The sequence below is a fragment of the Cyprinodon variegatus genome, unplaced genomic scaffold (genome assembly GCF_000732505.1).
Source record: "Cyprinodon variegatus isolate N-32 unplaced genomic scaffold, C_variegatus-1.0 Scaffold282, whole genome shotgun sequence".
NCBI lineage: Eukaryota > Metazoa > Chordata > Actinopteri > Cyprinodontiformes > Cyprinodontidae > Cyprinodon > Cyprinodon variegatus.
In genome coordinates, this window is record NW_015150735.1 from 3405 (window position 1) to 19395 (window position 15991).

General features: G+C 36.0%; 1 protein-coding gene across 1 annotated transcript; it reads right to left on the reverse strand.

Annotated features, from left to right (window-relative positions):
* Positions 1 to 1102: 1102 nt before the first annotated feature.
* Positions 1103 to 7136, reverse strand: LOC107090135 (interferon-induced protein 44-like). Its single transcript, XM_015383336.1, has 9 exons — positions 6839 to 7136; positions 6564 to 6599; positions 6368 to 6385; positions 6192 to 6225; positions 4464 to 4665; positions 3707 to 3859; positions 2354 to 2522; positions 1969 to 2069; positions 1103 to 1853 (listed from the first exon to the last, which is right to left on the reverse strand). The coding sequence occupies exons 1-9, from the start codon at positions 6861 to 6863 to the stop codon at positions 1677 to 1679; spliced, it is 915 nt and encodes a 304-aa protein (XP_015238822.1). The 5' UTR covers positions 6864 to 7136; the 3' UTR covers positions 1103 to 1676.
* Between the last annotated feature and the right edge of the window lie 8855 nt (positions 7137 to 15991).

Below are 15991 nucleotides of genomic sequence, written 5' to 3' on the forward strand. Positions count from 1 at the left end.
CCAAAATTTTGGTAGGGACATGTCCCTATGGTCCCTATGCAAACCTACGCCCATGACCATGGCTCATGTGTTATTTAAGATACTTCTGTACATGAATATGTTTAAATAATGTCTGAGAATGGGTATTGCACAAAAATGAACTTTGTTTGCTAATGTATGCTATGTTGGAGCCCTGTTCCATTTGTCTATGTTATTGTCTTGGGCAGGACATTTTACTTGCCTTACCTGCTGCTGTTGGTATAATTGCCCAGTGGCCGCCTCACTTATTTCTGTCTGCAACAAGGCAGCTCTGCATACAATTTAGCTCACTACCATTAGAGTGTATGCCTGGATAGGTGAAAAAAATGTATCTAGTATGAAGTGTTTTGGGGTCCTTTCTCTTGATAAATTGCAATATAAGCAATTTTTAAACAGAGAAATTAGCCTGGCATAATTGTGTAATATCACAAAAATGCAAAATTTATTCCCAGTACAAATTTGTTCCCGATACAAATGTTAAAATTCCAGTTAGTATAATTATTATATCCTGAGGTAAGCGGGCCAACTCAAGGTTTTTATTTTTTTAGACATCTTTCTATTTCAAATATGTTGCATGAATATTGAATTAATATGCTTTCTATTCACGAAAGTGCTTTCATCACAGATAGTGCCCTTAAGGGAGCAAAAGTGCTCTGTGAAAATATTCCAAAGCAAACAAATAAATAAAAAAACACTCCATTTGCATTTTTCCACTAAACATGACCTCCAGCAAAGCTAGCATTGTTCCATGGATATAGCTACCTAAAAGCATCTATATATTGAAATGTGCTAGTATGTCTCCATGGCAGGAACACAATCATTTTTGATATAGCCAGACTTAGACTTAGACATACTTTATTGTTATTTTGTACACACAGAGTGTATATAAAAAGAAATTTCGTTCAGTACAGCTCTCAAGACATTTTCATTTTTTCGAATGTGCAGCAGTGATAGAAGGTAAGCAGTGATAAATGCAAATATACAACTGACCTTTTTTTTTTTTATAACCCCCATTTTATACAATATTGAGCAGTCTAATGGAAGTGGGGAAGAAACCATACAGCTTAGCAGTACTTGTTAGCAGAATTTCAAATATATTTAATTTAATTATTTAAGCATTATTTTGATAAGCTTGTTTTTTTTTTTAGATACCTTAGCAATTTCAGCACAAATAATCAAAAACAGATCATTTTGAGGAGGTTTGTTGTCTTGAGTAATCTTTAATAATGTCATATCACACATTTTTCCTTTGCAAAGTTTCTTTGCAGACCAATAACAGAGAAACAATTATTCTTAAGTTTTTATTTCAGTAACCTAATTTACTAAGTGAAACACAAAATGATGATTAATTACATTGACATATTATTATCAGGCTTTATGTCTGTTAAAATTGATTTTAGCTTTCAGCTAAAGAAAACACAATCATTTAACAAAACAGAATATGAAAAGATATATTTAAAGTAAGCTTGAACTAAAGGCAAATAAAACATCCTTATTTGAGGAGTTAGCTGCAATGTAATCCCGTCCTAATTGACTAACCCTAAAATTGACATTTATATAATTTATTTTCAGAACCCACATTTTCTGCGTATTAACTCACATTTTATTCCACGATTAAATAAAGTACTTTATGTCTTTGGACAATATTCTGCTGTGAATCAATGTGTATCCCCACACAGTTTTTCAGCATAGTCGTCTCCAAAGTCAATCATCAGTTTCAGTGCAGCCAAGATCAGGTTGTCAACGTCTTCCTTGAGCTCGGTTTCATCACTGTAGTTCTTCAGTGGAAGAATGCAGTTCATGGGAATCCCCAGGCTAGAACTGAAGTCACCCATCTATATAATATAATAAAATACAATAGAATAATTTTATAAAAAAAAAATATATATATGTATTTTTTTTTTGTCTGTTTTTTTCTTAGGGTTTTTAAATTACTTTATTACAACTCACCTTTTTCTTTAAGTATTTGCTCCTGTAGACATTTCTCAGATTTGTTTCTGTTTCACCACAGGCTTTATCAACGTGGCTGAGAATTGCCAGCTGAGGAATACCTGAGAATACGGATATTTTCCTTGTAAGTGTGAGTAGAATTTTTTTTAATAATCCTTTCTTTCTATTGTTTTCTTTGAAACATACAAATAGACCATAGTTATAACAAATATGTGAACATATCATAGAAAGTACATCCCAGAACCAAAATAAGAGAGAAAAAAACAAATAAAACAAAATAAATCATATGTTAAGCCATTCTCTTACAATGTGTTGTTTACTACAGGGATCCACAGAAATCCATCCCCTAACCAAATAAGTGTTTGGATAATATTTTTTTCCTTACCCAGATCACTGGCAGCCTCTCTGATAGCCTTCATTTTCTGTAAGACAGAGGAATTCATCTGTGCTGCATTAGCAGAATAAATGCAAACCAGAACATGGACTCTGTCACTGATGGATGGGGAAGAGTTGTACGCAAAATCACCAGAAGAAAGTGTAGATGCAGGATTGAACTGCAGAAAAAAGAACATAACATATATATTATACTGAATTGGACTGAAAATTAGACACCAATGATGACTATCTGCTTTCATTTCATACCAACATATAGACAGAAGCTACAAACATTTAAACCTGAAGGTCAGCACTTAGCTGAGCTGAAATAAAACCTTACTGCATTTAAATTGCTTCTGAGTCAGTTAAGGTCACTCTCAACTCTCATGAATCCACAGAGAGGAATACTTTCTTCCATCCTACATAAGTGTCTGTGAGGAAAATTAGCAAATTAAGACTTTTCAGACATTTCTGGCTTTTAGCAGTCATAAACCTTGGTTTACTTCACATTAGACACATTGGTATTATACTGAAAAAAGTGTAACATGTAGCTGTTCATTCAAACTAATGACTGTAACTCTAAACTAGATACAATCATTGATTTGATAGTGTAACTCATTCTTTTTGGATTTTAAGATATAAAGTTTTATTTAACCTCCACGTACAAAGGACCTAAAACAAAGTTTTTGAATTCTCTCAATATGTATATGTTTATTCATGACCTGCAGGTAATGTTTTTTGTTTGAGTCACATGTGAATTGTGCTTTGCACGCTGCAGTCAGAACATATGATCAAGTCCAAATCCCACACCGTGAGAGAGCGCCATTTTGGTCATTTCTACATCCTGGGTGGATTTCGCCCATAATTAACGCAAGTAGCAAAGCAGTTTCATATAATCAATAGTGAAATTGCCATCAGTTACTCCACTGCCTGCTCTCAAACCACAACTCAATCTGTCTCCTTTGACCATTAATTCTTGCCCCCTCTGCTCAGTTAGGTTTGCAGCAGGCTCATATTTACAGGGTTGTGATCCATCGTTTGTCTAGTTGTACACATTTAAAGTCTCTTAGTTATCTAGCATTGGTATCCTTTGTTTTGTTTGCTTCACCCATGTTTCATCACGTTCAGTGTTGCTATAAATATGATGTAAAGGTTTTTTACAACAAAAAAAAAGCAAAAAGCCGAAACTGTTCATATATAATTAGCTTTGGATTCAAAAACGAATTCTTCATGTATTTTTTTAAACACTAAGTCTCTAACCTGCAATCTGCTCTTTAAGTAAAGCGGGATAATTATGATAGCTTTGGAACCCAAGAGAATAAGTATGTAGGTGACTAATGCATAATGTTTTAAAATGAAGTACCTTATAATTGTCCTTCACATGTCCCTGCATGGCCAGTTTGATGTCATCTGAACTGACTCCTCTTCCCTCTCCATCCTCCAGACCCATGATGTCATTGAACACAAAAGGGTAAAAGTTTCCTCTGCTTTCTTTCTTGATTTTATAGGTTTGATACTGAGAATAAAAATCAAAAGGAAGTTAAAAAGTATGTATGTATGTATGTATGTATGTATCTATGTATGTATGTATGTATGTATGTATGTGTGTGTGTGTGTGTGTGTGTGTGTGTGTGTGTGTGTGTGTGTGTGTGTGTGTGTGTGTGTGTACACAGCATACCTGTTGATACCAATTACCAAAATACATTATTTTTTTATACTGAGACATAAATTTTTTTTTGTTTTCCAAAAAAAAGATCACTTATTACTTTGGTGGATTAGTAAATAACAACAAGGTTACAACTAAGTGTAAGAAAAGGATATGCATTTTTTAGAAGGTCTCAAGACTCATTTTTGCATTTATAAGAATTTGTATATTTAAAAAATTGAGGATACTGCAGTACTTATAGAACTTGCCTAAACTTACTTTTTTTTCAACAGCACATCTTAGTACAATCACTGCAACACGACCACTAATTGCATTTGTAATTTTCTTTACTTTTTTGCACTCAGTTTGGAACTCCTCCTTTAGGATCTTAGTGGATTAGGCCCTAACACCGTAAACACAAATTCATGTCTAAAAATGTAAAAACAAATTACATATTGTCTCATTATATATTTACCTTCTTGGTGAAGCTTTGATCAGAGGTCGTGGAACTGGCCAAGGCTTCATTTGTCATTCTTCCTTGTAAGACGTTGTTAACAGAGTTAATGAAGCTGGACTTCCCCACACCAACTGGTCCATACAGCAAAACTCTGATTGCTGTGATTCCTTCATTTTGAGGTTGAAAATTCTTTATGTACTGCAGAAGCTCCTGTTTTTTGCTGTTAAAATATTAAAATAAAGGTTATAGTTTTGCAAATTTCATCTGCCAAAACATTTCAGGGCTCCTCCTCCTTTTATCCACAAGGCAACATTTTGTCAACATCTTTAATAATGTATCAGTCAAAGAAAAATGTGTTAAAAGACCTGCCTTTACAACCCCAATCATCTTTCCTTTTTACATTTTTTAGTGATTTAATCTTTTTCTTCTTCTTCTTTATGACATCAACAAAACAAGGCCCTACTGTATGTATATAACTTCATCTTTATTAAAGTTAAGTATTTTAATTTACTTATGTTGGTTTAACTTATTTAATTTACTTTATTTCTTAAGAATATTTAAATCTCATGTATATATATTTTTTGTAATTTATTTCAGGTTAAAACTTTATTACATGCTATTTTAAAGGGCTACCTTTTAGAAAACAACATATAATTAATTACCTCTTATAAAATGAAAGTTGCTTTATGCTACTGCCTGTAAATAGATATTTCATAGTAATAGATGTTTCATAGTACACCCATATTTTCTACTTCAAAGTCTAGACTCTAAGCTCACTTTGGAAACTTTTACACCCCTTTTGCTTTTACACCAAAGGTTGTTAAACATGCCTTGAAGTTGCTGGGTGTTAACTGTTGCATGGTCAGTTTTTTTAATGACCTCTGGCAGTCTCCTCAAATAACAAAACAAAATATGTGTTAAAAGGGAGTTTTTCCTCTCCACTCTTGCTACAAGCATGCCTAGTGTGATGGATTGCATCTGAGTCAATGAGTCGATGCAATCAACTGGTTTTCTTTAGATTGACTGTATGATCTGGTGAACTGTAAAGGGCCTTGAGATGACATGTGATGTAAATTGGCGCTATAGAAATAAACTGAATTTAATTGAATAATTTTTTTTTATACGTGAGGTGTAAAACCTAGAACACGTTGTGCATATTGATTTTCTGGGTGGTTATTAAGGAGTAGGGTACAACAGAAAATGTAAATCCATAGTCCGTTCCACATTATTTACTATATATACCCTTTTAGGTTAAGCTAGAACAGTTCTATACCCTCTTTTGCCTGGAGCAGAGTTTAATTGAATCACAATAAGGGATTTTTCTTCTAAACTTTAAGGGAATTTATATTATTTCAGGTTTAGAATCCAGCTGAACAAGAGTAGCAGTTTTGATTACAGGTTAAATATAACAAAGGTTGTGGTGGTTATATCTGTGTGGGGATATATCTTTGTAAAAACCTCTGATGTAAAAAATAATGTTTATCCTTTTGTTTTATTGTGAACCTTTTTCCAGTTTTGCAATTTCTTGTCTGCAGTAGCCATTTTGTTTTTCCCTTGTACTGTTTATTGGTAGTCTCATTTAAAATGATTTTTCAGATATAATCATGCTAACTGGATGGAATAAGAACACGTTAATTAAGAATAAATTGAAAGATAAACTTTAAATTAGGTGATTAGCTGGCTGATGATGCAAAGAGCACTGAGCACACTGGCAACATTCAGACACATTAAAAAAAATTTACTGACCTCCAGGATATTTCTCTCCATGGATTTTTCAAAACTGTAATTAAAGATTAGGACCAATGTCAAAACTAAAACTGCATCTCATTAACAAAAAAGGTATAGTTAATTAAATGTCTATTAATTATTTGAATAACTGATCAATATATTTTATGATGCATGATTAAATAAGCTCAACTTACGTGGAGATGGTGGAGGAGCTAATTTAAAAAAAAGGACATTGAAATAGGTCAAAACTATTACCTAAAACGTTGTAGATGTTAACATTTAGCTTACGAAATAGTCAACATAACTGTTGTTTTTTTATATTTGGCAGGGGAGGCATGCAAAACAAAATATTTGCATTTGCTATTGTAAAAAAAAATATATAGTACTTACTGGGTGGACGTTGTGGTGGACGGTATGGTTGTGGTTCTGATTAGACAGATTAAAGAGGTCTAGTTAGATTTGTCATCAAGATAATTTCACAATTCCAAAAAAAGCAATGCATTTTCCAAAATGTTTTTGTTATTCCATTGCTTGCTAAACCACACTCAGATTCTACAGGGTTTATTCTGGAAAGTTTAACAGTACAATCATTTAACTAAGAACTGTAAAAGTTAATTATTGTATATAAAGCATGCATCTCAATCAAGTAAAGCTGTATTCCTTACCTGGTCTTGAAGAGTTACCCCCCATGACTGGGACAAAATATATACTATCAGAAAAATAAATATGTTGTAAAAGAGAGTGCAAAAACAAAGTGATAGTTTTTTTCCCCTATGTTGTTTCTTTTAACTTCTTAATTCAATAGACATCAACACATATAAAACCAATGGTCAGTTTAAAATTTTGAATAAAAAAAGACAATTGTCCAAAACTTCTCAAGCACACCTATTTTTCGATTATTGCAGTTTTTCTGCAGGTCTGTAATTTGCCGAACCTAGCTGAGTAGATGCTATTCTGTAGGGAAGAGGGCTGCTGCTGCAGTGGTGGTCAAGGCAAGAGCTCAGGTCTTTTTATAGATGTTTTTATTTCACTTTCAGTTCCAATAGATCATGTGATTTATCAGAACCCCCTCTGCCTTACAAGAAGTTTCAAAATTTGTTTTGGTTTCACACTGAAGTCTTGCTCCAAGACAAATTGTTGTCATAAAGACACTGCAAGATATCTGTAAAATGCCTTTTTATTTTACCCTTACGACTGACATCTCAGTAGTTCACCAATGCATCTGTAAGCCTGTAGCCTACTTTTGTGAATATGCTTTGTGTTTGAAGTTCCCGCGCTGTTCAGCGGATGTCCAACACAACACCCAGAAAAGAGTGTTGTGTTGTTTTTAAGATGGATTTCGGGGATACTCAGAGGTGACCAGCGAGACCACGAGAATGAGAAGGAGAATGCTGCAGTGGCAGGATATTTGCAAAACACTTTAAAGCCTCTTTCAAGCTATTACATTGATATCAAATTGTCAGCAACAGCATGATGCTATGAAATATCTAGTTTTATAGGTAAAGAATCAGCCATTTTGGATAGACACAGAACAGGAAATATGCAGTAATACAGTAATTTCAGATTTGCTGTTTATTAGCTCAAATATAAAACGGCATTCATGCTTTAAAAATATAAACGTCAGTTCTTCCTTCACAGCATGGTGGGAGTTTCTTAAAATGACAAAGTCATCACTTATCCCGTGCAGCCGTACACCTATCTGGAATAATCCTGACATTACACAAAATAATAATACAATAAACTTTATATACACCAGATATTCAATAAAGATATTGAATATCTGGATCATTTTTTTCAAGGAACAGCGTTAATCACATTTGCTAGATTAAATATGCATATGGCATTAACAAAACTAAATTCTTAGAATATGAAAAAATTACATTTATAATTAGACACTAATATAAGCATGTTGATAGTGGTTTACAAATTCCAACTAATGTATTAGAGTTCCTACAGTTAAACCCCCCAAAACTGGATGATACAATATCTCTTCCTATTATGAATGGGTCCTATATTATGGGTTGAGGATTTATCAGTCAGCCTTGAACAAAACATCTGGGCTCAGATATGTCTAAGAACTTTTAACATGATTAGAAACCCCAATTTACAACTAATACAATACAAAATCCTATCCAGAGTACACTATAAAGGCATATTATATTATTGAAGATGGGTTTTGCACAATCTAATATCTGTCCACAGTGCAAAGTTAATCATCTTGATAAATACGTTCACGCTTTATGGTTATGCAAACCGGTTCAGAGGTTATGGGTACAGGTATTTAAGGACTTATCACAGTGCCTGAATTGTAAAATTTTACCTTCCCCATCAGTTTGCTTGCTAGGTGACTTTGAGGGAGGCTCTCTGGGGGGAAAAAATTGTTTGCATTATGGCTTATGCTGATGAAGGTTCTCAGTCATCCAGGTCAAAGTCATTCCGTAAAAATTCAAAAAATATCCACTGGACTTGGTTTTCAAGATTTGAAGACGTTTCGCCACCTCTCCAGGAAGCTTTCTCAATTCAAATGTCTGGATCCGCAGTGAGTTTGAGTCTTATATAGACAACGCCTTGTATCGCTTGGAAACATGCAATGGTAACCGATGAATGGGTAGTTAGTTCCATCGTTAGCCTGTAATATCTGAACCTGTCTATGATTCTAGGGGTCGGTCGTTAAAGGGGGGATTGCCATTAAGGGGGGGATTGTCTCCTGTAATACCTGAAACCTGTCTATGATTGTTAAGGGTTGGTCGTTAAGGAGGTATTGTTCACCGGCTGGGGCGGGTAGGTCCCTCGTTCCTCTGTGGTGGGGTGGGGGGTTTGGTGATATCTGGAAGGGATCATGTCTATGATTGAATTGTATGTTTTTGGAAGCTGGAATCTGAGTCCACCACCTCTGTTTAAAGTTGGTTTTTCTATGCCATCTATGTTAAGAGAGAAAAACCAACTTTAAACAGAGGTGGTGGACTCAGATTCCAGCTTCCAAAAACATACAATTCAATCATAGACATGATCCCTTCCAGATATTACCAAACCCCCCACCCCACCACAGAGGAACGAGGGACCTACAATACCTGAACAATACCTCCTTAACGACCAACCCTTAACAATCATAGACAGGTTTTAGGTATTACAGGAGACAATCCCCCCCCTTAATGACAATCCCCCCTTTAACTACCGACCCCTAGAATCATAGACAGGTTCAGATATTACAGGCTAACGATGGAACTAACGACCCATTCATCGGTTACCATTGCATGTTTCCAAGCGATACAAGGCGTTGTCTATATAAGACTCAAACTCACTGCGGATCCAGACATTTGAATTGAGAAAGCTTCCTGGAGAGGTGGCGAAACGTCTTCAAATCTTGAAAACCAAGTCCAGTGGATATTTTTTGAATTTTTACGGAATTATGGCTTATGTATCACAAGGAAAACTATTCTTGTGAGTTGGAAAAGTAAGAAAAAAACGCAGTATCAATCAGTATAGAGTTCTTTTGTTGGATCATATTTATCTTGAGACATCATGTGCGTCCCTATCAGGCCGATCTCTTTGGGCTCCCTTGATCGGCTCCATCACTTAGTGGAGTGAGGGGCTGTGGGATGCGTCCTGTGGGGCACGGGGGCTGGTTCGGGGGTCCTTGGGTCTTGGAGTGGGGCCCCTGGAGGGTGTGTGTGGATGTTTTAATGGCTTTGTGTCCGGCCCCCTGTCTCAGTCCTGGTCCATGCCGTCTCCTGGTGCGGGACATGTACCCGTCCCCGGGGGGCTTGTGCTTATCTGGAGCAGGAACTAGATGGGTCACAAACAACTACAGGTGCTTGGTTCCAGGTACTTAGAGATTTTCTTCCATACAGAAAGCTCATATTCTGATCTTTAGCTAACACACTATATATATGTCAGATTAAATAATACCACTTATTATTTCAGGAATAGTGTCTATGGTGCTACTTTATTGTATCTCTTATACTATATCCTTTGGTTGTGCTGTTCTTTTTACATCTCTCTTTGCAGGTGATGAAGCAGACTGAAGACATTTTATCATTGTCTCCCTTTTATCTCCTCTTTCTTTCATCTTATCTCCTTTTCCTGGTTTTCCTTTCCTGTTCTACTTAGTGTCCATATAATCTGTAATACTCCCTGCATGAATTATAATAAAGATTTATATGCAGAAATCACGCTGAACACTATGGCGATAGCCGTACCACTCCACTTGTGAAAGCAAAATCTGTTGGGTTCTTTTTTGGCAACAACACAATATTCTTGTTGCCACATTGCCCAACAGGACACTGTTAAAAAAACAAAAAAAAAGAATCAGCCATTTTAAGGGCGGAGCAGACTACAGAGAATTGCTGATTGCTGCAGTGTTAGGAGGAGGAGGCCCAGCAGGTTTTATGAAAATATCTTCTTCTTGTAGGAGACATTCTACATTGAAATGTTTAGTCTGCCCACGCTGCGGACATTTTTGTGGAAAAACCATTATTTTGTACCTACAGTTCCAGCAATACAATTGAATTGTGCAGCCACAAATGTTTCAGCCATCGTACATCATGCTGTGAAACAATAAAAATACAAAACCAAGAGAAAACCACCAAGATGCATCTAAGATGAATTATTGGGGGCCATACTAAGTATTTTTTTTTATTACAAAAATTAAGTTCTATGTTAATGTAAGTTGTACAAGAATCAAATCGATACATTAATAAAGTCATAGCATTATGAAATGTCATTAAAAACACAGTTTTACAATAATTATAAACTTGAGAGCTTTATAATTTGAAGGAGGGTCTTGAAGTGGATGTGCTGCGTTTTGGAGCCAGTGAACGTGCTTTAGGATCAGTGTTACACAGTTCTTTGAATGTAAAAAGAGAAGTCTCTTATAACTCTATTTCTTTTTTTTAGGTTTCCTGAAACTCTATCCAACTCTAATAACCAAACACAGACACATGCACGCAAATTACGTCAATTCAAAGATTACATTAAATCAATACATTTGATATTACAACCCTTCTAGATTATGTGACTCTAAAAGAACATAGCCAAATTTATTGTAGTAGATTACCTCACCATCTGTAGTATTTTTCTCCAAGACTCTAACTCCTGGACCATTTTAGTTACCTAGTTCTAATTCTGGTAGTTTAAAGGACTTCAGCAGCACTGGGACCATCCAATCTCAGGCAAGATTCAGTGACGCATCAGATGTTTGTAAAGTGAGCTTCTCAGGAGGGACACCGGTAACGTCTAATCACAAAAGAAAAGACGAAGGGCCAATCAGGAGCTTGGAGGCGGTCTAAACACAGGGAAGTGGACATCAGCTTTAGCTGCGGTTTTCTGCTTGGTCCTTGAACAGTGAAAAGTGCAGGGGAACAAGAACAGACTTTTGAAAAAGTGCAGGGGACATGTCCCCAATGTAATGAGGCATCTTGGAGTGTGATTTTCTTTTTTTTTTTCTCATTCGCAGATCCAAGCGTCCCAATTTGTCCAGAGTGGAATAGATTCACCACATCCTACTCCACGTTTGCACATTTCCTGTAGTATTTTTTACCACTTAAAGTGTAGGGCAAAAGAAATCCTAACGGATCGTACACACTTGCAACTGTTGCCAGGTTTCCTCAATATGTGTCTCTGGCCTTTCTTTGTGGGCAACACTGAATGAGAACATGTCTGTCTCAGCATTCCATTTCACTCACAATACAGTTTGAATTGAAATTTCAGAGTAGTTCAAGGTTACAGTACATCATTAACATTGATGGCTCGTTCCTTTTTCGGGATAACACTGAATACCTCTTTCTTGTTGCACACAAACTTGTTTAAGCCCAGTTTACCTTTTGCACACATTTCTTGTGCTTCACAGACCATGGGCCCAGTTGCCTTGCTTTATTAACTGAATCAATGCTAGTTAGCCCATCATCCATCAATAAATCTGGCTGCCAAAAGGTAACCTTTCTTGTACTCACGCTCAAGATATTTCATGCTATTGATAGTTAGCACATCCTGGAAAAGATACCGCTCCAAAGATGTACATTCGCATGTGATATTCCTTTGGCTAAGTAACGGTATTGCCGTCATTTAACCACAGGAATCTTAGGAAGTCCACTGGGCTGACATGGAAACTGTGAAACATTTTTTCCACATCACACATTAGTGTAATTTGATGCTTTCGAAATCTACACAAAACCCCTGCCAGAGTATTAGTCAAATCTGGACCTGTGAGCAAGTGATCATTTAAGGATGTACCCTCATGTTTCGCAGAACAGTCAAAAGTTACTCTAATTTTGTCAGGCTTCCTTGGTTAATACATACATCGTGGTGTGGGATTTACCACGTTTTACCATCTACTGCTTCTGCATCACTGTCTGTGATGCAGAATGTTCTCCATGAACTTTATGAAATCCTTTGTAGTTGAGATTCTTATAAATTTTCCATTTGATAAGTAAGCTGTTGCAAGCTGCTTGTTATTTGGTAGCTGTGGACATTCTCTGAAAGGTAAAGGTGTTTCTAAATGACATTTCTCATTTAAATGAATGTCATCCTTCAACATCTCTAGAAACTGTATGTCCTCTTGAGATATGTTCCCCTCTTTAGGATTCATGTCCAGAAAATCAGTTTCAAGTGCTTTAATCACAGAGGCAGATGTGATTGATGGAAGTTTTTTCAGTTTGACATGATTGCAGATCCCTGCTATCTCTACTGAACTTGTCCATGGCTTAACAGATTCATCTATACCCCAGCCTAAATCAGTTTTGAATGCATAAGGATCATAATCATGTCCTGGTATAACCTATCTTGACTTTAAAGCTCTTGTACCGTCATAACTCTTGTTAGAATGTGGTTTTTCTCCAGAGGAATATATACTATTCTTCCGCTACTATTTAAAAAAATTTATTTCACTTTTAAGAAATGTTCCTCAAATTTTAGTCATTAACTTTTGTTGTTTTATCCCTGCTACTTAAGTTTTGTTTGTCTAACTTTTTTCTTTTTTTATGAAGAAACTCCATATCACAAGTGCGTGGTTGGGTGGAGGTTTATAGAGGAGAACTCCATGCAGAGAGTGTAGCTGAAGGTGGTTTCTTTGCAGATTTAATTTAAAAGGTGGAGACAGAAGTTAAAATCCCCCCAAAAAATAAATCCACAAATTATTGAAAACCAGGAATACTCACAAGAAGGGCAAAGAAATGACAAAGAACCAGCAAACAGGGACTGAACAGGTGTGTATATGAGAGATAGAAATAAAAACCAGGCTAATCAGCAGATCGGGAGCAGGTGTGGACAAATGAATCTGTAAGGGGGCTAGGGGAAATGAGACTGACACAATAGGGCAAAACAAGAAATAACTAAGAACTCAAATACAATCAAAAATAACTACAATAACAAAAAATTGAAATAAAACAATAAAAACTCAAAGAAAAAACTTAAGCAGAACCAAAACCATATAATAAATCTGTATAGCCAGGTAATGTATTTAGAAAAATGTGTTATTATTTTACAATGAAAGCATAATGTTTGAATTCTAATAAAAAAATTTTTATCAATCCTGTAGGTAATTAACCCCTACAAATAGCCTGTGCCTGACCTCATAGTGAGAAAGGACAGGATCTGGATTTCTGCAGTGTTGAATCCAGAAAAGATTCTAGATTACAAAGTTTACAGTATCCTACAAGTAATGGTATTACATCCTTTAAATCAGTGAACACTCGTTAAAAGAATATCACCTTTGTCACTCGTAGGTAAATTACATTCCATAATCTGATGTGACTAAAGTCAAATCACAAGCAATAATCCATAATATTATGAGTCATCCACTTTATTAATAGTCATTTCATAAGCAAGTATATTTCTAAGAAAACCTTTTGCCCTATATCATGTACTGGTGCTCATAAACTGAGCCCCTACCTCTATATCCTCAGCTGTTGCTTCTCTTCATCTTCTGTCTTAAGTCTGCTCTGCATACCTATAACCAGGGCTGTACACAAGGCCCCAAAAATACTGTGCTGAGTCAGAACTTCTATCTGGGTTCAGTGGCGTGCTCCCCCAGAGATGTTTTTAATTTGATCATTTAAATCTGGCCATTTTCAGAGTATTAATCAGCAAAAACATCATTGCGACTTTTAAAAAGGCTTGGCTCTGAATTTCTACCCTCTTGTCTCCGCTGCCAGACATTTCAGACATTATAAACATGATTCTTATGTCATCGTTCTTTTGAAGCTTCCTTCCACAACTGCTTAGAAATGTGTCACAAAAGACATTCTAACATAATATTTACTTGAGTTTTTAAAATAAACACCCAGAGCCTGTTACACTTTAGTTGATGATGGTGTCTAATACGGCATATCTCTGTTATAATCTTATACAATACTTATTATCATGCATTAAACATCCAACTTTAAAAACAGTTCAGGTGCAACATCTTCATTTTCTTATTCCTGCTCTCCCTCTTTCTCTCTCCTCACCGTTCCTCCTGTTGTTTGGCCCAAAGAGCAGCTCGGTTTGACTCAGCATTTTCCTCCCTATACTGTTTTACCTATTGTGAAGAATATCAACACTGTCAAAAGCTAAACTGATAAACATGAAAACAATATGCATTTCAACACCATGTTTTAAGGAGTTTTATTTCTCATTTCAACATGTTAAAATGAAATGAAACTGAATTAGTTTCCCTGATTCCAGGGCAGCCCAGTGACAAAGAAGAAAATAGTAAAACTAGCTACTAATAAGTATAAATATTAAACAAAGTAGACAAATATGCTAATTTAATCAAGTATATAGCATAAATATTGGAGTCTACAACGTTACAGCAGTTGTAGATAATTGGAAAATATTGAGGCATTTTAGGAACCATAGTGACTCTTCAAGTAAGGGCAAGTTACCACAGAAATTTTTAAAAAAGTAATCAGATGTTTTATTTTGTTTCTGTGCACTACTTCCTGTCCCAGGCCATCTACTCTGTGTTTTCTTGTTGCATGAGCTTCAGCATCTGGCAGAAATACAAATAGGTTCAACATCCATCACTGAGAAACCTGCGCTGAATAAAGGTTTCATTTTCAGCCAAAGACATCACTAATATATCAATTGCTCAATGGATGTTGTTTCAGTTCGTGGATATTGACTGAAGGCTGGTACAGACAGAGTTAAGTAAACTTTGGTCCGATGTTCCCTTGCTGTCTGAGTAGCTCGCTGGGCTTAAATGTTTCCTCACGAAAGTGCTGTCTTTTATCACCATCATCCACAACTTAAAACTACCAACTACTCTCTGCTTCAGTTACCCGATGTGCAAGCCGCTGTTTTGAAACAGTTTTTCAAGAATGATTTTTGTCCCGGGAGACAAACAGCTGGTCATTTTTCCTGATCTGATTTGTTCTCTTTAGGTAAATCTGTAAAGCGCACACAGGACAGAGACTGTGCAGCCTCCCCTGTTCCTGCCATGAAAAAGGGACAGGATGAAAAGCCTCAACTCAATGGGACAGTATGATCCCAACTGAAAAAGCTGGTTTGGGAAGCAAAACTACTTTAGTCCTGTCTAAAGAGAATTTCATGCAAGATGGATACCAATGCCATTAGAAGTGCTGTTTTTTAGAGCTACTACCTTTAATTTCACCTGATCCAGTGGTTCAAAGGGTGTGGTAGTGAGAGCATCCAACACCAGATCCCACAATGGAGCAATGGGTCTTGAAACAGGGAGCGTCAAGCAGGCACCTCGCATGCAACGGCATATCAAGGAATGTTGGCCAACAGCTCAAAGCCTATGTGGCATGCTGAAATAGTCACTAGATAATACCTTAATAGTGGAAAAAGCTTTTCCTTTATCAGTAAGGTTCAGTAGGAAA

What these genes read in the sequence shown, in the direction of transcription:
- LOC107090135 (XM_015383336.1), bottom strand. Translation starts at nt 6,863, where the DNA reads ATGGGGGGTAACTCTTCAAGACCAG. An exon ending in TGGAGAGAAATATCCTGGAG is followed by an intron (nt 4,666 to 6,191) that starts GTCAGTAAATTT and finishes ATATTTTAACAG; the next exon opens with CAAAAAACAGGAGCTTCTGC. An exon ending in ATCAAAGCTTCACCAAGAAG is followed by an intron (nt 3,860 to 4,463) that starts GTAAATATATAA and finishes TTTTATTCTCAG; the next exon opens with TATCAAACCTATAAAATCAA.